The sequence below is a fragment of the Lissotriton vulgaris genome, chromosome 5, assembly GCF_964263255.1.
Source record: "Lissotriton vulgaris chromosome 5, aLisVul1.2, whole genome shotgun sequence".
Classification (NCBI taxonomy): Eukaryota; Metazoa; Chordata; class Amphibia; order Caudata; family Salamandridae; genus Lissotriton; species Lissotriton vulgaris.
In genome coordinates, this window is record NC_141693.1 from 70,743,690 (window position 1) to 70,766,487 (window position 22,798).

The 22,798-nt window shown below is 44.1% G+C and overlaps 1 protein-coding gene across 1 annotated transcript in view; it reads left to right on the plus strand.

Annotated features, from left to right (window-relative positions):
- The first annotated feature begins 3,012 nt into the window (after nt 1-3,012).
- LOC147710208 (E3 ubiquitin-protein ligase TRIM39-like) overlaps nt 3,013-22,798 on the plus strand; it is an 89,431-nt gene continuing 69,645 nt past the window's right edge. The window contains exon 1 of the mRNA XM_086919951.1: nt 3,013-3,490. Within this exon, the coding sequence (XP_086776077.1) occupies nt 3,077-3,490 (414 nt within the window). The 5' untranslated portion in view covers nt 3,013-3,076. The remainder of the gene's footprint in view (nt 3,491-22,798) is intronic.

The following is a 22,798-nucleotide window of genomic DNA, read 5'->3' on the forward strand; positions in this document are numbered from 1 at the left end:
AGCGTAAGACAAATCCACCTGCTGCTGCTGCCGAGCGCTCGCAAACCAAAGCTCATCGCATCACACGTTTGCGGGCTTTTCAAAGGCTCGCTGACCCCGGATCATCGCATTGAGATTATCGCAGTGCAGACGCCGTGCGTCCGCCATTTTCCTCGCATCGCACCCGGATCGTCGCTCCCCCGCGGAGCGCAATTTTCTTTCATTGCAACAAGATCGCACACGCAACAGGATCAGCGCATCATCCCCCCTCGCGGTAAGGATTCAACGCATCGCTGGCCTAGCATGAGAAAATCTGTTGCTTTGTCCCGCACGCACCCGCAGCCCGGCGCATCATCCTCCATTGCGGCAAGGATTCATCGCATCATCGGCCTAGCTTTGGGAAAATCCTCGCTACAGCTCTTTTGCGACATTTTGTTGGTTTTGCTACGAAATCCAGGTACTTTAAGGGTCGCAGAGGCCCCTGCTATGAACTGAACCCCTATTTGAACACTTTGAACTATTTTTCCAGCTTTTCAAGAGTACCCCTTTTCCAGTATTGTGGCTTTTATACCGTTATTGGTATTGTGTTAAGTCTATATGTAAAGATACTTATTTTTTATAACTACTTGTGTGGTGTCCCTTTGTAGTATCCTTCACTGTGTTACTGTGTATGATCATAAATGCTTTACACACTGCCTCTGAGATAAGCCTAGCTTATCGTGCTACGTTACCACAGGGTTGAGCAGGGGTTATCAAAGGGTGTAGCCCCCTTACTCTGACTTAGGAAGAAGGTTCCCTACTTGGACTGTGGCCAGCTACTGCCAACTAGAGACCCCCATTTCTAACAATGGCTCTCAGTCATTCAGCAGCAGGTAAGCGTTGTAACCTCCAAGGCACTGGAATCAGTCTCCACTAGCAGCCCAGAAAATGGCTCTTGGTGCGGCTGGAGACAGTCATTCAGCAGCGGGGATGCTTTGTAACATCCAAGGCACTGGAATCAGTATCCACTAGCAGCCCTGAACATGGCTCTTGGTGAGGCTGGAGGTAGTCATTCAGCAGCGGGGATGCTTTGTAACCTCCAAGGTACTAGAATCAGTCTTCGCTAGCAGCCCAGAACAAGGCTCTCAGTGCAGCTGGAGGCAGTCATTCAGCAGCGGGGACACTTTGTAACCTCCAAGGCACTTGAATCAGTCTTCGCTAGCAGGCCAGAACATGCTCTTGTGCGGCTGGAGGCAGTCATTCAGCAGCAGGGACGCTTTGTAACCTCCAAGGCACTGGAATCAGTCTTCGCTAGCAGCCCAGAACAAGGCTCTCAGTGCAGCTGGAGGCAGTCATTCAGCAGCGGGGACGCTTTGTAACCTCCAAGGCACAAGAATCAGTCTTCGCTAGCAGGCCAGAACATGCTCTTGTGCGGCTGGAGGCAGTCATTCAGCAGCGGGGATGCTTTGTAACCTCCAAGGCACTGGGATCAGTCTTCGCTAGCAGGCCAGAATATGGCTCTTGGTGTGGCTGGAGGCAGTCATTCAGCAGCAGGGACGGTTTGTAACCTCCAAGGCACTGGAATCAGTCTTCGCTAGCAGGCCAGAATATGGCTCTTGGTGTGGCTGGAGGCAGTCATTCAGCAGCGGGGATGCTTTGTAACCTCCAAGGCACTGAAATCAGTCTCCACCAGCAGCCCAGAACATGGCTCTCAGTGACGCTGGAGGCAGTCATTCAGCAGCAGGTACACTCTGCTATCAAGTGTAGGTGAGCTGGACCTGATGTTGACTCTGTTTTAGCTGGTTTAGTGTCTCTACGCAATTCAAGTAGTTACTGGCACTGAAGGGGCCTCTTATTTAGGTTTTGCTTTCACCACCCGGTATATTGCACAAATGTTAACCAACTTAAAACCTACTCCCCCAAAAATATTATTCATCACATAGGCGAAACCTAATGCATTTACCATTGCTTGTTATTTCAGTCACTAGGTGGTTCAGACCTCTGATCTTTCAAAGAACAGCTCCTGTTTGAGCACAAAAGTAACTAATACGAGCCATGTAAATATTGAATACAAATGAAATACTATGGTGTACAAAGGAAAATGGTATGTGTAGTTATAACCAGGACACGTTTTTAAAACTAATAATTCTCCGAACGGAATAGAAGCTTGTTTTTGTGCAAACATTTTGTGATCAGAACCAATGGAGTTAAGGAATTTTGCAACGGTTGAAGGCTATGCCACATATACCGCATAAAACGGTGTCACCTCAAATAGATGAAAAATGACTAAAAAGCACCACATGTGCTCCACAGTGACAACCCCTTTTCAAGGCTTCACTGGTCACCATTTATCTGATGAAGTTTGTAGTGAGGTGTTTAACTGCACTAAAGAGATGAAACCTCCGCTCAGACAATGATTGTGTTAGATACAATTGCACTATATTGAAATAATGCTATCAAACGTTGTTACGCCGCATAATTTACATGGTCTTGCCGTATAATTTAGTAAAGCCTACGGTCCTCCGATTGCATGTAATGCAAGTGACACCGATTATGAATTATTACATGTGAAGAATTGAGAAAAGCAGTCATTTTTTAGCCTTTGAAACATTAATTAAAACAGCAAATGCAGGAAGAAATTGTTTCATAATTATTTTTGAGATGTCAAGACAGTTCTAAAACAAATATTACAACACAGCCACGTTAAAAATAGCACAGATGATTTTATAGAAATCCACATTTAGGTGACCGCTCCTGGTATTTACAGAATCTGAGATTAGAACAAAACCATATCGCTGGTTTCTTTGCCGAGAAAGGAGGGAAACCTCGAGTCAGAGCACAGACAACAGAGGAGTCAGTTCTCTGCTCTGACTGAACCCGGAAGTCACACTGCACACAGACGCACAGACACACCCACTGCACACAGAGAGGGACAGACGCACAGACACACCCACTGCGCACAGAGAGGGGCAGACGCACAGACACACCCACTGCACACAGAGAGGGACAGACGCACAGACACACCCACTGCGCACAGAGAGGGGCAGACGCACAGACACACCCACTTCATAAAGAGAGAGAAACTGAAACTTACCTTCACTTCCTGCATTTCTGAATCATGGCGGCAGCAGCTCAGCTCGGGAAGCTCCAGGAAGAGGCCACTTGTTCCATATGTTTGGAATATTTTACTGATCCGGTGATGATTGATTGTGGACACAACTTCTGCCGCTCCTGCATCACCCAGAGCTGGGAGGGAAGAGATGGAAACTTCTCCTGTCCACAGTGCAGGGAAACATCTTCTGGGAAAAACCTCCGACCCAACAGGCAACTGGGGAACGTGGTGGAAATTGCAAAAGAGCTTCAGCTGCCTCCAGTGAAGCCACCGGAGGAGAATCTGTGCGAGAAACATGAAGAGAAACTGAGGCTGTTTTGTGCAGAGGATCAGAGGATGATATGCTGGGTCTGCCGGGAGTCCAAGGAGCATAAAACTCACGCAGCAAGTCCAATAGAGGAGGCTGCAGAGGAGCACAAGGTACGTCTGTGGGCATTCAGGGATCACAGAGTCGCTTGGTGAGCCACACCAAGGAACAGTCGAAGAGCACACGCTGTGTGTGAGAGTGTTCAGAGATCACAAGTCACCCTTTTTATAAGGTGGCCAGATGGCTTCCATGTCACTTGGACACCACTATTCCATTCCTGGATTGTGCTTTCAATATCATTTGTATCAAATGGGTTGAAGCAATAGGGTCAAGTAAAATTAACCAAGACTACAACTCCCAGAATGCACTGATATGTTATATCAAAAGCCCGAAAAGGAAATGTTATATCCTGTTCTTCCACTTGTGTGTTATCCATAATGGATACTACTAAGTGGGTAAGGCCAAGGCGCGCAGTGGTTGACGCAAACAAGGTTAGATGAGAGAGGTAATCAAGTTTAACGTGCAAAGTAAAGGTGCTCCTGCAGGTGATGCAACTGTTCAAGTGCGTCCGAAAAGGTTAGGAGGTGAGTGTGCTACTGGGGTGTAAGCACATCCCTGCGGAGGGCACACTTATATGGTTCAAGGTGCGGGAAGCAGCAATGAATTCCAAAAAGTAGTTCAATAAAGTTCCATGAATTCAAAGTTTTCGAATTTTATTCATTCTTTAGTGTTCTAATGTATCTCATATTTCGATCATATGGATCATCAAACGGTCAATTTTAGCAACTGGCTCCAATGCATTTCGGACGAAGGTCCTTTGTCAAGGAGCACTACAACAAAAGAATATACAATGAATACAAATCAATGCGGAGACTGGGATAACAGCGTGTAAAAAGCGTGAGGAAACGTTGAAGTGAGTAAACCTCATGCACCCTTGATGCAAGTTAAAAAAACAATAAACAATGAAGTTACAGAGGTGGGTGAAAAGAGAGTCTTCCTGGTATATTGGGAGTGATGGGAGTGTGAACGAAGCTGTAAAACGGGAAAACGTGCTGTGTAAGAGACAAACCGTAAAAGATGTGCAGCTTAAATCAGGTTGTGAAAAATAAAACTGTGAAACGTGAAAACTAACGGCTCGATGAAACGAGGCTTACGTAATCATCGGTAGAGGTGCGATCATGCGTGGAATTCTAAACCGCAAGGTAACAAAATGAAAGCTTAAGGAGAACTTACTGAGTCGGAGGGTTAACCGGTGGCTCCAAGAAGCCGGTACGGGTGCTACGCGAAGTGCATGCGGAGTGCTAAAAACAGTGAAAAAGGAGCGTGGAAATAGAAGACGGGTGAAAGGGATGGGCTAGAACAATTAACCGCGGGGCGGCCATCTTAGAAGGGGGCAAGTGATACAGTGAACAAGCAGGTGGTGCATGACTAGGGTAAAGACATGCAGCAGAACGGAATATAATGCAACAATAAACATTCATTTTACAGGTAGCAGCTTAGTTCAGTACGGTCATTAAGCCCAAATGGTTTCTGTGACTGCAATCTGTACATCGAGGATGTTTCTCTTTGTAGAAGGGTTTTGTTATTGTCCCTCCCTTCGGTTTTGGCAACTATTTCAAGAACCAGGAATTTGAGCTGGGCCACGTTGTGGTTGGCCTCATTGAAGTGCATGGTGACGTTGGATTTGGAGTTGTTAGTACCAATATTAGATTTTTGTTCGTTCAACCTGGTCTTGATTTTCCTACTGGTCTTTCCCACATAAATTTTGCCGCATGGGCACTTCTAAGATGGCCGCCCCGCGGTTCATTGTTCTAGCCCATCCCTTTCACCCGTCTTCTATTTCCACGCTCCTTTTTCACTGTTTTTAGCACTCCGCATGCACTTCGCGTAGCACCCGTACCGGCTTCTTGGAGCCACCGGTTAACCCTCCGACTCAGTAAGTTCTCCTTAAGCTTTCATTTTGTTACCTTGCGGTTTAGAATTCCACGCATGATCGCACCTCTACCGATGATTACGTAAGCCTCGTTTCATCGAGCCGTTAGTTTTCACGTTTCACAGTTTTATTTTTCACAACCTGATTTAAGCTGCACATCTTTTACGGTTTGTCTCTTACACAGCACGTTTTCCCGTTTTACAGCTTCGTTCACACTCCCATCACTCCCAATATACCAGGAAGACTCTCTTTTCACCCACCTCTGTAACTTCATTGTTTATTGTTTTTTTAACTTGCATCAAGGGTGCATGAGGTTTACTCACTTCAACGTTTCCTCACGCTTTTTACACGCTGTTATCCCAGTCTCCGCATTGATTTGTATTCATTGTATATTCTTTTGTTGTAGTGCTCCTTGACAAAGGACCTTCGTCCGAAATGCATTGGAGCCAGTTGCTAAAATTGACCGTTTGATGATCCATATGATCGAAATATGAGATACATTAGAACACTAAAGAATGAATAAAATTCGAAAACTTTGAATTCATGGAACTTTATTGAACTACTTTTTGGAATTCATTGCTGCTTCCCGCACCTTGAACCATATAAGTGTGCCCTCCGCAGGGATGTGCTTACACCCCAGTAGCACACTCACCTCCTATCCGTAATGGATACGACATAACCTTTTTTGAAATCAGGAATGTCTTTGATGGCGGTAACTTTGTTAAGTTCAGAAGTGCCGACATTAGTATTTCTAGATTGATTGACTCTTGTGTCTCTACAAACACTCCCGAAATGGTCAACTCTGCCACAAATTTTATACTCTGTTAATAGCCTGACACCCCTGAAAAGAGGCAACATGGAATTTACTACCACATCTATAACACCATATACGCATAGTGGAATTATCATTTATTTTGTATGAATTATTATTGTATCTAGGAAACATTTGTCCTTGAGGAATTTCACTTTTGAAGTCATTTTTAGGTTTAATTACACATTTCTTCTTCCGTTGTATTTTTTTCAGCACTCCGTTTGACAGTATTTATCCATTTCTCAGACATTTCTATGGATTTAGCCATTGCAATAGCTTCAGATAAATCTGGATTGCCCATAAACCAAAGTCTCTTGAATTTTATTATTCCTTACATGTACTATAAGTCATCTGTTCACAGTACCTGTGTATCCCATTTAGAAGGCTGCAGAAGAGAACAGGGTGTGTCTGCGGATGTTCAGGCGAGCACAAGGCACCCCAAGAGTCCTTAGAGCGGGCTAATAAAGAGCGTTAGGTATGTGTGTGAATATTTACAGTTCAATATGCACTTGTGGACCCCTAAGAGAAGTCTCTGCAAGTATTCTGTGTGGGTGTTCAAGATTCACAAGTGAAGACAGTGTAAGTTCCACGGAGGAAGAAGCTGCAGAGGAGCACAAGGCATGTCTGTGGGCATTCATGATTCACAAGTGCATTACACTTGTTAAGTCTTTAAGAGGATACAATGTATATTTTGGGGTGTTATGTGTCCCTATGGAAGGCTGCTGAAAGTTCCAAGATACGTTTCTTGTTGTTTAGGATTCTTAAGTAGATACAGTCTGTGAGACCTTAATAAGAAAGTACAAAAGAGCACAGAGTATGACTGCCAGAGTGCTGAAATCACAGGCCATATACCGTGAGCCACAGAGGCAGCCACAAAAGAGCAGAGCGGATATGTGTGCAGGGACATCTTAAGGATTTTGGGGGCCCTGTGCCAAATGTATTTTGCGAGCACCGTTAGGAACAGCTTTGAATTTCTTTTTATTATTTTTCTAAATAAAATATTTGTATTTGATCTTTCTGTGATACAAGACATGTTACCAAAGCACATCCAACAACACTAGGCAGGATCAGCAGACAAGTCAGACAGTGTTACAATAGCGCAGTAAAGTAGTGTCATAACCGCCATGACCTACCTCCAATGCATCTAAGATTCCTCCTACCATATTGGTACTATTCTGGGACACTATGTAGCAGCAGGTCTCTCTCCATCCTCTCCTATAACTATATCGTAGTGTCTGAGGCAGGACCCCTACACTTTACTGACCTTCTTGGGGCATCCTCTAGTCTAGGATGCGACTCGTCTCAGGGACCATATAAAGGTCCTATCCTACTTTCCAATCCTGGGGTGTGGCTGGGTCAGGAGCAACCCAGTGTTTGTCCATGTCTCGCTTCGCCACCACAACGCCCAGGTTGTTATAGAGGAGTCTACGTCTGGGCACTGTGGGTATCGGGCTAGTCGGGCTGGTGCAGTCCAGTGTCGGGTTCATTATGTCATTAAAATCCCCACCAACAATATTATTACCACTGCATCTAGAGTCACCTTTTGAAGTCCTTGGAGCATATACGCTGACCAAAGTAACATCCCTCCTACCTCAAAGGCCCTTCTCTGCCACATAAATCCCTTGTGAGTCAGCCCATATAGAAGGGAGGGGTCTTCCTAACCAGGATGGCCCCTCCATGGGATCCTGTGGTGAAATCAGCATGTGCCAGTGTTGTATATGCCCCTCTTCCTAGGAAACTGCAATGAGTAATTGGCAAGATGAGTTTATGTCTATTAGTACACTTGGCGACCAGTCCTCTCCTGTTGCCGTGGCCATTCACATTCCACAACAATATTGAGTACCTCTCGTTACCTTGCTCGCCTGGCCCCATCAGTTACATTCTGCAGTAATATCTGACCTTTCCTCAGTAGGCCCCACCGGCTGCACCTGTCCAACTCATGATTTTTTCCCATTTGTAGCATCAACGTACACTCCCTAACTAGATCCCCTCCCTCCACTCCAACTCCCTCCTCTTCTCCCCTGCCACCCGCACATTCTCCCCAACTCGCCAATCTGGCAACCATGTTACAGGGCAAGCCAGAGAGATCTGCAGTTCCCCCTTCCCAAGGGAACTCCCCCTCTACAACTTCACAACTTCCAAAATGTTGAAAACAGAAACAATAATAAGTTGAAAAACAGCCACTGCCAGAAGCCTCGGAGAGGCAGAGAGGAGCAGGTTAGAGGCTACAATTCCCCTCATTAGGAATGATATTGACTGTACCACCATTCAAGCGCCAGACACATCTCTTTCCATTGCGTCATTCCTCATGGGGTATTCACGACCCGGCTGTCCCCATTCCAGAAGTGCAAACTCTTTCGCCCGTGTATGTGGGTCATCCGTTTCTCCCCGGCTGACACATGCAGAGTTCAGCCACTCCATTCACAAGCAGATTTTGACTCAGTGCAAAAGGGGGTTCATCCATCACCTTTGGTGTCAGAGGACATCCCCGGCCTCCACTCCCGCTGGCGCTCTGCCAGTGAAGTCCGCCTTCGCCAAGGCCCATCAGTTCAGTTCTGTTTCCTTTTCCCATACCGGCGTGTCTTCAGTCACGCCCCTTCTGGATAAGTGGTAACTCCATTTTGTTGACCGTACCCAGTATTTCGCCTGGTGGGGCGATCCTATAGCCAACTCCAAGCCTCTTCTGAGGAGTAAAAGAAAAATGATTTGCTCTTGAATATAATCTTGAGCTTTGAAGGGAAAAACAATATATAGTTTAGCTGGAGGGCTCTCAATTTAACTGTGACGGAGTCAAAGATGCGCCCTTGTCTCCTCACCTCACAATAATAGTGCGGGAACACTATGATTTTACTGTTTTCAGAATGGACCTCTCTTAGGCAGTTGACTTCTTGTAATTTCATGTCCCTTTCTAGGAAATTCAAAAAGCGGGCTATCACTGGATGAGGAGAAGCGCCCCTTGCCGGATTGGCTGTTAAGGCCCTGTGGGCGCTCTATAATAAAGCAGGAGGGGAACTGTTCCAATAGAAGGATATCCTGTAGCTATTTGGCCAGAAAGGTTCCCATGTTGGGACCCTCAACCCACTCTGGAAATCCCACAAAACATAGGTCGTTCATTCTAGCACGGTTTTCCGCGTCATCCACCCTCAAAGTTAAGTCTTTTACTGCAGCACTGATCTACGATACTTACTTCCATAGTCCGTGACTTGTGTTCTCCACTACCGAGATCCTAGCCTCCGCTATGGTGACCCTCTCCAATATATTCTGTAGATCCTGTCGTAGGAAGGATATTTACGACTGGACCTCCCCGATCCGTCCCTCGAGGGCTTCTCGAGAGGATTGAATAGCTTTGAATTTCTTATCCAATTTCAGCTCTTTCATGCCGTCTTCGGACAGGTCTCTCACTGACAGTGCACAGGCTAATATTCAGTGATAGCGACTTGAGATTTCTTTTTTTTGTTGTCCCCATTTCACCATGGCTACTGCACTCTGGGCCTTATGTAAACACCCTCGGTCCTTCTGTGGTCCATTGCAGATTCACGCCATTAACCTCCACGGGACTGATCTTTTTATTGGGGGGGGGGAGCAAAAGTCCCCCAAGTCCATGGCCTGGTGTAATCATTGGACCATATGTCGATGTTTACATCCACCCTAGGGCTTATCTTAGGCCCTAACCTGACCACTTCAGAAAGTCCCCTAAATTTCTTCTGACCGCTGTGGATTGCATTTGATGTCTATATTACATGTCCACTTAACTACACTTAACCATGCTGTGGGGTGTGGAGGAAGGGGGTCCAACCAACGTTTGCAGATCTCCTGTCTGGCCAAGAGCAGCAAGTAGAATACTAAGTCCCTTTGCTTACTATTTAGGGAGTGTTGCATGGCACTATCTACCCTAAAATGTACCAAGGTTTCCGTCAAAACTACATGCTCTTGTAGAAAAGCCCTCCTAGTAGCTTCCACAGTGTTCCAGAATTCTTTCATTACTGGGCATGTGAAAAAAACATGAACATCATTGGCACTTAAATGATTGCATCTCTTACATCTGGGGACCGGCTGTAACACAAACTTGGCCAATCTTTGCGTGGTCCAATGCAACCTATGAATGACAAAGAAATTATGCTGTTTAAAATTGGCGGGTATTACTGTAACATATATTAATTTCAAAGAATCTGTCCACAGAGATTGTATGTTTCCATCCTGCAGTGTGTCCGCCCAGTATGACTTGAGATTTCAATATTGTAAGCAGCTCACAAATATTACTGCAAATAATCTCTGTTACACCTTCCCATTTCTCATATGTGATGTCCTGTTTTGATCAAAAAGGAACTTTTTTATGGATGTTACATGAAACATAAAGACATTTGTCTATAAAATGCCTGTAACAGACTTGCACATCATGGCAAACAACCAAAGTTTAACAATACAATGAAGACCAGCAAGCTGAAAATAGCACTGACCTAAAAGGAATTTTTGTATAAAAACAATCAAATGTTTTAATAATTTTCATATGCACATTAATAAAAAATACATAAAAAACAATTTATATATTTTGATAACATATTACATTATAATCAAAATACATAAAGTGCAGTATAAAAAGATTGCAAAGTTGAGGTAGTGACGGTTTCTTCAACGCATTTCGACACAGTGTCTTCGTCAGGAAAGTACCGCCAAATTTTTTAACCTGGATAAAGTAAAAATACAACACCACAGTAAACGATTTTTGAAATATTTTTGATGTCTTTATCTATTGGCCTCCTAATAACTTTCGAGTGCGAGTAGATGCTGGTCTGTAACCTACTCGCACTCTGAAGTTACCAGGAGGCCATCGTTGCCCCTCTCAAATTTACGCTGAACCTGCCATATCCGTGGTGTGACGTAATCTACAGACCATCAGTTGGCTTTTTGTGACAATTTTTACCAGGGTCTAAGACAATCGAGAATCGTGTCCTCCGACTTTTAAGCTTGAGCGCTACCTAATTGAAGTAACTGAAGTTTTCTCAGCACTATTAACAACAGATATCCTAATACAACTGTTCATTTAGATAACTCAGCCTAAGTTGAAAATGGTTGTGACTTGAACTGAACACGAAGCATCCAGTTAGCGCGCCCGTCATTTCACCCTCCGGTTCAGAGGTGCTTTATCAAGTTAACGCACAAGTTGCAGACGCTCAATTAGCGCTCCAGTTGAGATCTATTTGCTCGCTCATTTAAAGACATCACAAATATTTCAAAAATCGTTTACTGTGGTGTTGTATTTTTACTTTATTCAGATTAAAAAATTTGGTGGTACTTTCCGGACGAAGACACTTTGTGTCGAAACGCGTTGAAGAAACCATTACTACCTCAACTTTGCAATCTTTTTATACTGTACTTTATGTATTTTGATTATAATGTAATGTGTTATCAAAATATATAAATTGGTTTTTATGTATTTTTTATTAATGTGCATATGAAAATTATTAAAACATTTGATTGTTTTTATACAAAAATTCCTTTTAAGTCAGTGTTATTTTTAGCTTGCTGGTCTTCATTGTATTGTTAAACTTTGGTTGTTTGCCTGGGTGTGTTATTTGTCATTATACTTTATGCCCTGACCCAGGGAATGTATCCGTCTCTCAGGGGGTCCTTGTTGTTTACAATTATAGACTTGCACATCAGCCACATAAAAAGTAAATTAAAGGTGAACAATAGTAAAAATAATAGGTTTAAAAATTATTCACGGTCATCAGGGCAAGACTCTCTACAGAACACAGCTGGCTCTAACATGGGCCAGAGCACACTTGCAAGGGTTAATAGGCGCGGCGCACAGCTGAGTTAATAGTTGTATGCAAGGGGTATGTTGGATTTTTAAGAAGTTTTAGTAGAAGTTTTCAGGTGCACCTGCAGGTGGCGTTACTGCCCGGGAACGCTGGATTCTAAATTAACGGGTTGAGTGCATTACCTCACGTGTAAATGCATCCCTGCGTTGGGCACACTGTAATGGTTCGTAGTTGAAACAACCACCGACTCCAGAGAATGTAGTGTAGCTGATTCACTATTTATTGATACATTTTCAAATTGATGGCTTCTCAATTTTTCAAGTGTATATGTTCATTAATTCATAGTTCATAATTTGCTGTTCAATCAAAGTTAACCATGCGAGCTCCGATGCATTTCGGGCTGGAGTTGCCCTTTGTCAAGGAGCACTGTAAAATAATACAAAATTACGGGCTCATCAAAGAACGGCATAAGCAAATTCCTTTAAATTACATAACCTCATTTAAAGTGAACTTTGTGAAGCATGCGTGTGAAAATGTGACATCCAAATGAATTCGGGTGCATTGGCAAGTCGGTGAAGGTGAGACCAGGGTGAAGGGTATTTGGAAGAGGGTGCGTAAGGTGAAGGGTTGTGAGTCAAGGTGGGTGAGACCCTGGAGATACAGGAGAAGATTTCATTGGAAGATCTACTACACGAAATCAAAAGTGGGTTCGCTGAATCCAAGCGCAACCAGCAGGAGATAAAAGCGGCGTTTGATGCCCTTGATAAGAAAGTTGATCTTCTCTCTGAGAGGACAGATACTATTGAAAGCACAGTAAGTGAATTAAAAACTAAATTAGATTCTGCAAATGAGAAGATATACTACTTAAAGCGCGATGGAGTCGCAACAAAAGAGAGAGTGGAATCTTTGGAGAATTATTCACGGAGGAATAACATCAGAATCTTAAAAGTTCCAGAAGGAAAAGAGGGGAGTGAAATGAAAAAATGTGTTGCTTCCCTGCTTAAAGAGTCCCTGAACCTAGAGGAATCTGTGGAAGATCTGGAAAAAGATATTCAACGAGCTCACAGAGATCCTTTCCGTTTAAAACAGGGGAGAACTAAACCAAGGAAGATCCTGGTTAACTTTTTGACCTACTCTGTTAAAGAGAAGATATTAAATTTAGCTCTAAAATCCACAGCTTTAAAATCTCCAGACTTCTCTTATGTTGTTAGATCTGACCTATCTAAAACTACTCTTGATAGACAATGGGAGTTAGGCCAGAAAATGGAAAAGTTTAGGGCGTTCTCCTCCTCAGTGCTGTGTAGAGCTCCATAAAGTTGAACCGGGACAGTTTATATCCTGTCCTGGGATTATTGGCCCCAATTCAACTGTCCACCCAGATACATAGTTAGCCATAGACTTCAAGTGGGAACCAACGAACTTGCTAGCGAGCGACAAAGAATCTCTCCTTCCTTCAGGATAGATATTCAACCCAGAATGTTGTACTAGGGCCTAACAATATTCTAATGGAGGGCAGAGGGATAGAGGGAGCAGTAAAGTGTGGGGGGGATACAAAGAGAAGGGAGGCTGCAGGCACTGACTACAACTAAGACATTGAACAGAAAGCGTTCCCTACGCTGAAGGAAAACATGGCGGCCGCCGGCTAGGGCAGGTCGCGTCTCTCCTACGGAGCTCCTGCAAGCCCAGTGATTTATAACTAAATCGGCACGATCAGTAGTTCTCTCCTTGACGAAAATACGCCCTGAGAAGCTCTAACCTCACGAAAACCTATTCGGTGCTTTACCTTGCTTGTTTCCCGGCGTTTGGTGTCCGGTGCCCTTCCCGTGGTGGGAGCCGCGCTGAGCGAGCGGGCGTTCTGTGAAAGGCACAGGCGGTTCCTGGCTCCACCCGCTCGCATCTGCCTCGCCGCTGAGCTGCTTGTCGGCCTACAGGCTTGTCGGCTGTTTTGTTAGCTATCTCTGGGGGGTCATTGGATTGCCGTGGGGGTCTGGGTAGGTCCGCACAGATTTCTCAGATATCTCAGTCTCCAGCCCAGCTCCGAGTGAAAACGCCTATCTGGCGAGTGTATGGGTGTATGGATGTGCGGTTCCAAGATCCCGCCCTCCGCTTCACTTTCCCGGTGGACAGAGGCAGCCGTGGAGCTGCGAAGGAGCCGCAGAGCGGCTGCTCGTGGTGTTTTTGGGGAACCTAGCAGCCTCCACTCCTCATCAAAGTGCCCTACTACAACTAAAGGAGCTCAATCAGGTGGTGCTCCCAACGTGGAAAAAAATAAAAACCAGAGGATCCGTCGTCCTAAACCAAAAGCCAGGAATAGGGCTGCACCAGAGGAAGATACTGCAGGAAAAACACTCGTTCAAGCGCTACCTACAAGTAAGGTGTTTGGGCAGGGGTGTGAGGGTGCTAAAGGTGGTAAAAGAGATGATGAGATACAGACTCTAGATAAAGACATTGTTGATGATAACATTCCCATTGATACTTTCACTAAAGTGGGTCCTGATCCTGATAGCGCAAAGGAGGGAGCTAAAGATTCAGTTTGTGGTTCTAGTGAGATAATCCAGGGCTCTTCTATTTTAGTTTTTTCCGGTGTCCATATCGCTAATTCTGCCACTACAGCCACTGCGGCTATAACTCCTCGACTGTCTGTTCTAAAAGGCCTAAAAGACTTAAAATTAGGCGCTAAACCAAAAGCCAAAGACACTAAAAATAGTGTAGTGAGGCTCACCCCTTCACTTAGAACATACTTTAAGGTGTTGCCTCAAGTCTTAGAAATTCCCAGCAGACCTCAAGAGGAGACTAAAAAGATGAGTGGTATAGAAGATACCCAAGGATCCGCCCCCGTGGAAGTGGTGGAAGTAGATTCAGGGGTTCCTGTTCATAATATCTCGGAGGAAGTTGGGCTTTCAGCTCCTCAGGTCAAGGTGGGTGAGACCCTGGAGATACAGGAGAAGATTTCATTGGAAGATCTACTACACGAAATCAAAAGTGGGTTCGCTGAATCCAAGCGCAACCAGCAGGAGATAAAAGCGGCGTTTGATGCCCTTGATAAGAAAGTTGATCTTCTCTCTGAGAGGACAGATACTATTGAAAGCACAGTAAGTGAATTAAAAACTAAATTAGATTCTGCAAATGAGAAGATATACTACTTAAAGCGCGATGGAGTCGCAACAAAAGAGAGAGTGGAATCTTTGGAGAACTATTCACGGAGGAATAACATCAGAATCTTAAAAGTTCCAGAAGGAAAAGAGGGGAGTGAAATGAAAAAATGTGTTGCTTCCCTGCTTAAAGAGTCCCTGAACCTGGAGGAATCTGTGGAAGATCTGGAAAAAGATATTCAACGAGCTCACAGAGATCCTTTCCGTTTAAAACAGGGGAGAACTAAACCAAGGAAGATCCTGGTTAACTTTTTGACCTACTCTGTTAAAAAGAAAATATTAAATTTAGCTCTAAAATCCACAGCTTTAAAATCTCCAGACTTCTCTTATGTTGTTAGATCTGACCTATCTAAAACTACTCTTGATAGACAATGGGAGTTAGGCCAGAAAATGGAAAAGTTTAGGGCCCTGGGAGCCACTGTCCAGATGAGGTTCCCTGCCTTCTTGAGGGTTATGTATAACAATAAAATGCATAATATTCACTCCCCATTGGAGGCAGATGAACTTCTGACATCTATTAATGACCATCAACAGGGCAACATCTAGTGGTAGCTTTCAGGTAAAAAACAGTAAGGAGACACTGAGAAAACAGAGATAAACAATATGGGGAAAAAAAGTGGGAAAAATAGAATAAATATATGAAAGAAATATACCTCCAGCGCAGGTCATTGTTATTCAGGAAACACATCTTCTTCAACATGAAGTAAGGGAAATGTTGAGTAAAATCAGATGGGTAGATTGTTTTATTTGCACTAACCACAATGCGAATATTCGTGGTAAATTAATTATTTTCAAAAAACAAATAAAAGCTCAGATTCTTGCATATGAGGAGGACTTTAGTGGGAAATGGCTATACGCTAAAGTTAGTTTAGAGAACAGTATATATAATTTGGTTGGTTATTATGGCCCCAATCAGGATGACCCCTCATATTTGAATAAAATTCAGAGTCAGCTACTAACAACTCAAGGTCCAATAATTTGGATGGGAGATTTTAATTTGGTACTTAACCCAAAATTGGATAAATCCCCCAACTCAAGGGCACTAACCTTTAAGAAATCCAGGCAGGTATTGGGGGATGTTATGTCGGTACTTGGATTGGCAGATCCATGGAGGGAGAGAGCTGGTGAGGCACTCGGTGTATCATACCATAATTATAAATATAACCATAAGTCGAGAATAGACTACGCTCTTTTCAGTTACTCATTAAGAGACCCCCTAAAGGACCTAACATATTTGCCCTCACACTTATCGGATCACGCCGCTCAGCAATCCTCTCAGACTTTATGGTCATTTGATCGCACAATTCTCTTAGAAGAAGAAACTGACCTCCTCATTCAAGAAACAACATTTTTCATGGATACCAATATAAATTCTACTCGGCTAAATATAGTATGGGAGGCCTATAAAGCCTATTTGAGAGGCTATATAACTAACAGGGCATCTTATCGAGGGAAAATATATAGGGCAAAGATCGCCAATATCGAAAGGGATATTGCATCATTGGACCAACGTATTGGTTCCGGAAATGGGACTAACATGGAACAAGAACAGCGTAAAGATCTAAAAGAGAAGCTAGAAAATATTCTCCAGGAAAGGGTTGCACTGAGATGGGAAGTAAGTAAGCTCTCCAACTTTGAATATGGTGAGTCCGCAGGAAAGGTCCTCGCCTGGAAAATTAAATCGGAGCAGGCAAAAAAACATATAAAACATATTATTGTAGAGGGCGAGACATTTGAAAGATCGTCTGTCAAAGATATCGGAGAAGCATTTTTGGAGTTTTTCCAGCAAATATATAAGGAAGAGACCTTGGAGGACCCAATTTCAAAATCCAGATGGTTGGAGAAGATTAGTCTTCCCACTCTTAGCTCTGAACAAAGAGATCGTCTTGATAGGCCTATTTCAGAGGAAGAAGTGAGGGAAAGTATCAAAAAGGTGAAGAGGGGTAAGGCAACTGGCCCGGATGGTCTCCCTGGCGAACTATTACGCGTCTTAGCACCTGAAATAGTTTCGGTACTGACCAGGCTTTTTAATGACATCTTAATAAACGGTGTGACCCCTCCTAAATCATGGGGCGAGGCGATTATTGTCCTGATCCCGAAACCCGGGAAAGACCCAGCTAAGTGTGGCTCATATAGGCCAATCTCGCTGCTAAACAGCGATTATAAGCTTTTCTCAGCCGTGTTGGCAAACCGGTTGGGACGTGAGGTTGGCTCAATAATCCATACTGACCAAAAGGGCTTCATAAAGTGTAGACAACTCTCGGACCTTACATATGACTTAATTGGGGCAGTGGATATAGGCCCCGATGTAGGTAAAATTGATTTACCGATTTTTAAATTACCGAATTTTACCGATTCGGTAATTTAAAATCGGTAAATCAATGGGTCCGATATGTAGGTATTCCAGATGTGCTGGAATACCGAATCGGATGAATTCGGTATTTACCGATTCGGTAAATACCGAATCGGTAATGTCCATTCATTCCTATGGGCTTTGAAGCCCATAGGAATGAATGGACATTACCGATTCGGTATTTACCGAATCGGTAAATACCGAATTTCTCAAGGGTGCAGGGGGTGTCACTTTGACACCCTCTGGCACCCCCAAAACAGGCACGGGTGCCATGTGGCAGGCATACCTGCCCTAAGGGCAGGTCTGCCTGTCACATGGCATAGGTGTGCATGCACACATGTGCATGCACACCGGAATCGTTATTTTACCATCAAATAGGATTTGATGGTAAAATACCGATTCGTTAAGGCTATTGGGACTCTGAAGAGTCCCACCTACATATGGGTGGCTCCGAATCGGTAAAATTACCGAATCGGTATTCTACCGAATCGGTAACTTTACCGAATCGGTAAAGTTACCGATTCTGTATTTTACAGAATCGGTAACTTTACCGATTCGGTAAAGTTACCGATTCGGTAAAATAGTGCACCTACATGTCAAATCATGTATACCGATCGGTAACGGCCGAAAATACCGATTTTCGGCCGTTACCGACCGACCTACATCGGGCCCTTAGCCTCTACGTTCTCTCTTCCTTTGGCCATTATGACTCTCGACGCTACCAAAGCGTTCGATCGAGTAAATTGGACATACCTAGCTGAAACCATGAAGAAATTCGCATTTGGCCCAAATTTTCGGAGATCAATTGGACTCCTTTATGCAAATCCTAGTGCAAGTATTATGGTTAATGGTGTATGTACCCAGCCCTTTCTGATTACTAGGGGGACAAGACAGGGGTGTCCCCTATCCCCTTTACTTTTTAACATATACATTGAGCCACTTGCACAATTTTTTAGGGACGATTCAAGAATTTCTTCATTTAAATTTGGCGGCTGGGAAAAGAAAGTAGGGCTATACGCTAATGATATTGTAATCTATACCAGTGATCCAGCAAATGCTTTTCCCATAGTGGTCGAAAAAGCCAAGGAATTCGGAAGTATTTCAGGCTACGACATTAATGCCGATAAGACTGAGCTAATGACATGGAACATTGCTAATCCGGGTGTTGGGGTGACGCCCTGTAAGAATCCAGTAGAAGCTTGTATTTAAGTTGTTTATTGACAGCACAGCATCAGGTACAGGTACAGCAATATCCAAGCAGTAACTGACAGAGAAGGGTGGAATACTACATTAGCAAAGCTCTGTTCAGAACACAGAATGCAAGGCAAGACCTGCGCAGCGCATGCAGTTAAAGAAGCAGTGCAGAATATAACACGCCCTCAATTGATTCAATGCGTTATCTCGGAGTTAAAATAACACAAGATATCGAAGTCTTAGCAAAAGCAAACCTAGACCTGGTCGCCAAAGAGTGCAGGGCCCTTTTGAGATCCTGGGTAGGTCTTAGATTATCAACTTTTGGGAAGGTTAACATCGTAAAGATGTCTATCCTTCCGAAACTGACTTTTATCTTTAACACAATTCCCATTGCATTTGACTCTAAGCAACTTCTTAAGTGCCAACAAGAAATAAATTCTTTCATTTGGGGCTACAAAGCCACAAGGTTGGCTTGGAAAAAATTGAGGAGGAGGAGGGAAAAAGGTGGATTGGCCCTCCCAGATTTGCAGTACTATTCTTGGGCATTTCAGCTTTCCCATTCAAGAATGCTCTTGAAGTCACCAGATCTTACTTCAAATGGGAAGCTATTTAAAGCTATGCTGGTAGGGGCAAAACTCCCACTAGACGGGTTTTTATTCAAGTTCGGAGATCGAAAGTTTTTCAAGAAGATGAGGCAGAAGACTCTACTAACACAACTGAAGTCATGGGTACAAATTAAACGTAGAGTGGGGTTGGCGTACTACTCTAATCACGCTCAAATTTGGGACTCCCCTGGGCTTCCACTGTGCCTGCAAGATTCTCTGGCAACCCCCCTAATTACAGCTGGGCTTACTAGATGGGGTGAATTGTTATATGGAGGTATCTTGATATCGTGGGAAGTCCTTAGGGAGAAAGTAGGGCCGACACTGTCAAGATTTAAATACACACAAATTAGCAGCTGGGCCAGAGAATTAATCAGGAAAGACCCTAATATCGGTAGAATTAGCCCTCTAGAACAACAGCTAGTCGAAAAACAGATAGGAGGTAAGGAGGTGGCCCTTTGGTATTGGTCCATACTGGAAGAGATAGATGGGGACCTTCATCTCCCAATGGAGCTATGGGGTAGAGAAATTGCGGCATTGGATGAGGACAGGTGGATAGAATCCTTTACCCTTCTGTATAAATTGGTTAAACCCGCTTGGCTTAGACGAAACCACCTGTTTACTTTACATCGGGCATATCTCACCCCTTTACGTCTATCCAAATATCAAGAGGGGAAATGCTGTAATAAATGCCAACTGTTAGCAGCTTCTGACATACACATGTTCTGGGACTGCCCCTACATAACTACTTACTGGATGGAGATCAAAGTAACTTTGGATTCAATTATTAAAACCAGCATTTCTTTATCCTTACCATTTGTCATTCTTGGTTTCGGCCAGAACATCACAGGGGCAGCACGGTCCTTTTTGTTTTATGCTATCCTGTTGGCAAGACGGCAGATATGCATACATTGGGTGGACACCGCCCCTCACACTCAGCATGGCTAACCTCATTATATGAAACCTCAAAGGTAGACTTGAAAAGATCATGTAGAGTCCAGAACCTCACATTTTGGAAATTTTTGACAGAGTGGAAGTGAAGTCCTTTTGGGGTTTCCCCCCCCCCCCCCCCCAAATATCCGATGATTAAGCCCACCTACTCAACAGTTCAGTATTGTGGTCTGCCCAGATTTCAACATTTACATACTGGCTTTACTGGCACGAAGTTGCCTTGAGACATCGTTACAAGATGTATGGTTGTTCCCACCAACTCATAAAAATCTCTGCCTAGGTGTGTAGTGGCTCAATTTCCAGGATGTTGCTCCCAATGGCAGTGAGCTGGTTGGGTGGTCTTCCCCGCATCTAAGGGACGTGTGTCGGGCAGATGAGGATAATAAAAAAAAACAACAACAAAAAAAAACGTTCCCTACACCCGAGGCCCCGATCGCTGCACAGGGGAACCTCACCTCGCATGTGCACAAGCACTCCATCCTGTAGACCACGTGTCTTAAGGTACCTGAACCTGATAGCACCATGAGGCCCTGCTCATGGTAATACAGCACTATACAGATCTGTGTCTCAACATGAATAGCACACATACAGTCAGATGTAGCCCAGAGACAACAGACTACACAGATTCAGAAGGTAGTGTCAGTAGGCGCTCTCCTCTCTGAGTTTGAAGCAACATCTACCCCACTACTATATTCAGATGCTGCAAACCTTTAGTAGTGTCATGGACTGGTCATGTGGTGGGGGTTCCACCGGGTTAAATGCAGGACCACGCTGAGTGGACCTTAATCTAGTACTCTGCTGGAGATCAGGGCGCCAGATGTAAACCACTTGTCTGTGGACTCGTGGTATGGGTCTCCTGCACAAGAAGATATTCCCGGTCAGGTTAGTAAAACGGAAGCCGTTTGTCACATGGACACTACGCCAAAACCTTTGACCCTACTGTTAACGGTCTCATTCTGATTGCTGTTCTCCTATCATAGACCCTGCCTGGGGTCTCCTGGTCTGGCTGTCTGTTCCTTGTTGTAGACTCTGCAGTAGCATGTTGCCCGCTCTCTCACTAATCCTACCTGTTGCAGACCTGTAAAAGGCTGGTGTCTCCTCTCTCATTCTGGCAGGTTGCTTGTCGCGGACCCTTTAGGAGTGTGTTGCCTATTTTCTATAGCAGACCTCGCAAGAGGCTGATGTCTGATTCTTGCTTCAGACCATGAAAATACCTGGAACCTCCTCTGTTGCAGACTGTCTCTCTTGACTAGTGCACGATTCCTGTCATAGACCCTGCAAGGGTCTGAAATCTGCTCTCTTGTTCCTTGTCTTCTACTCTGTATTGTGCCGGCTGCCTGTTCTCTCTCACAGACCCTGTATGAGGCTGGCATCTGTTCTCTTGCTGTGACTGTGTGTTTTCTGTAGCAAACCCTGTGTGGGGTTCATGTCTGCTCTGTCTCGCTTTGGCTGTCTGTTTTACATGTCACAGACCCTTTATGAGGCTAGTTGTTCTCCTGCTGTGTCCGTCTATTCTCCATCAGACATCCTGTATGAGTCTGGTACCTGCTATCTCAATATGTCTGTTCTATATCACAGACTCTGTACGTGTTTCCTGTTCTGGTTGTGTGTTCTCTGTTGCAGATCCTATATGAGGTTGCTCTCTTGCTGTATCTATCTGTTCTGTCACATAACCTTCCTGGGGTTGGAGTCTAAACTCTTCCTGTGTCTGTTTTTCTGCCACAGACAGTGATTATTTCTTTGGTTGTCTGTTCTTTCACAGACCCTGCATGTCGCTCTATAGGACAAGGTCAGTCAAGGTTGTGTAGATATAACATTTTCAAGAACAATATGGGTATGTGTGGCCAGAATTTAAAATGTGGATATCTGTTGTGGTACTTATGATCTTAATATATAGAGGCAGTTCTTACAGTCTGGATACAGACTACTAAACAGAGGGGATGGGAACATACAATTTTTGGGGAAGGTAAATTTATTTATTTATTTTTGCAATTTGTTAAGCGCGAACGAATACCCGTAGTCGTCTCGGCGCTAGATAATTCACCTAATTTTACCCAAGAGGCTCATAAGAGGAGTAATTAATTATTGATCGAAAAACCACGTCTTCAGTCCCCTGCGAAATTGCAACAGGGAGGAGCAAGTCCTGATGTGCTGCGGCAAGGTATTCCATAACTTGGATGCGGCCACTGAGAAGCGACGATCACCCCATGAAACTGTTTTAGATCGTGGGATCACTAGTTGGTTGAGATTGGCCGATCGAAGCTGTCTGGCCGGTTTATAAGGTCTCAACTGATCCTTAAAGTACTGTGGTCCTAGATCATGGAGTGTCTTGTATACTATACACAGTGATTTAAATTTGATCCGATTACGGATTGTCAGCCAGTGATATTTCCTGATGGTATCTGATATGGACGAGAACTTGGGTGTTCTCGAAAGCAGGCGTGCTGCTGCGTTCTGAATTGTCTGAAGCTTAGTGGTTACCCTTACCTGTGCATTTAAAAACAGTCCATTACAATAATCAAGGGACGATAACACTAAGGAACTAACCAGAGTTTTGGCGGCAGAATCAGGCAAAAACTGAATGATTTTCCTGATCAACCTTAATTTGTGGTGGGCTATTGCCGCTACCTTGTGCTAGAAAGTTAAGGTCACCATCAAAGATT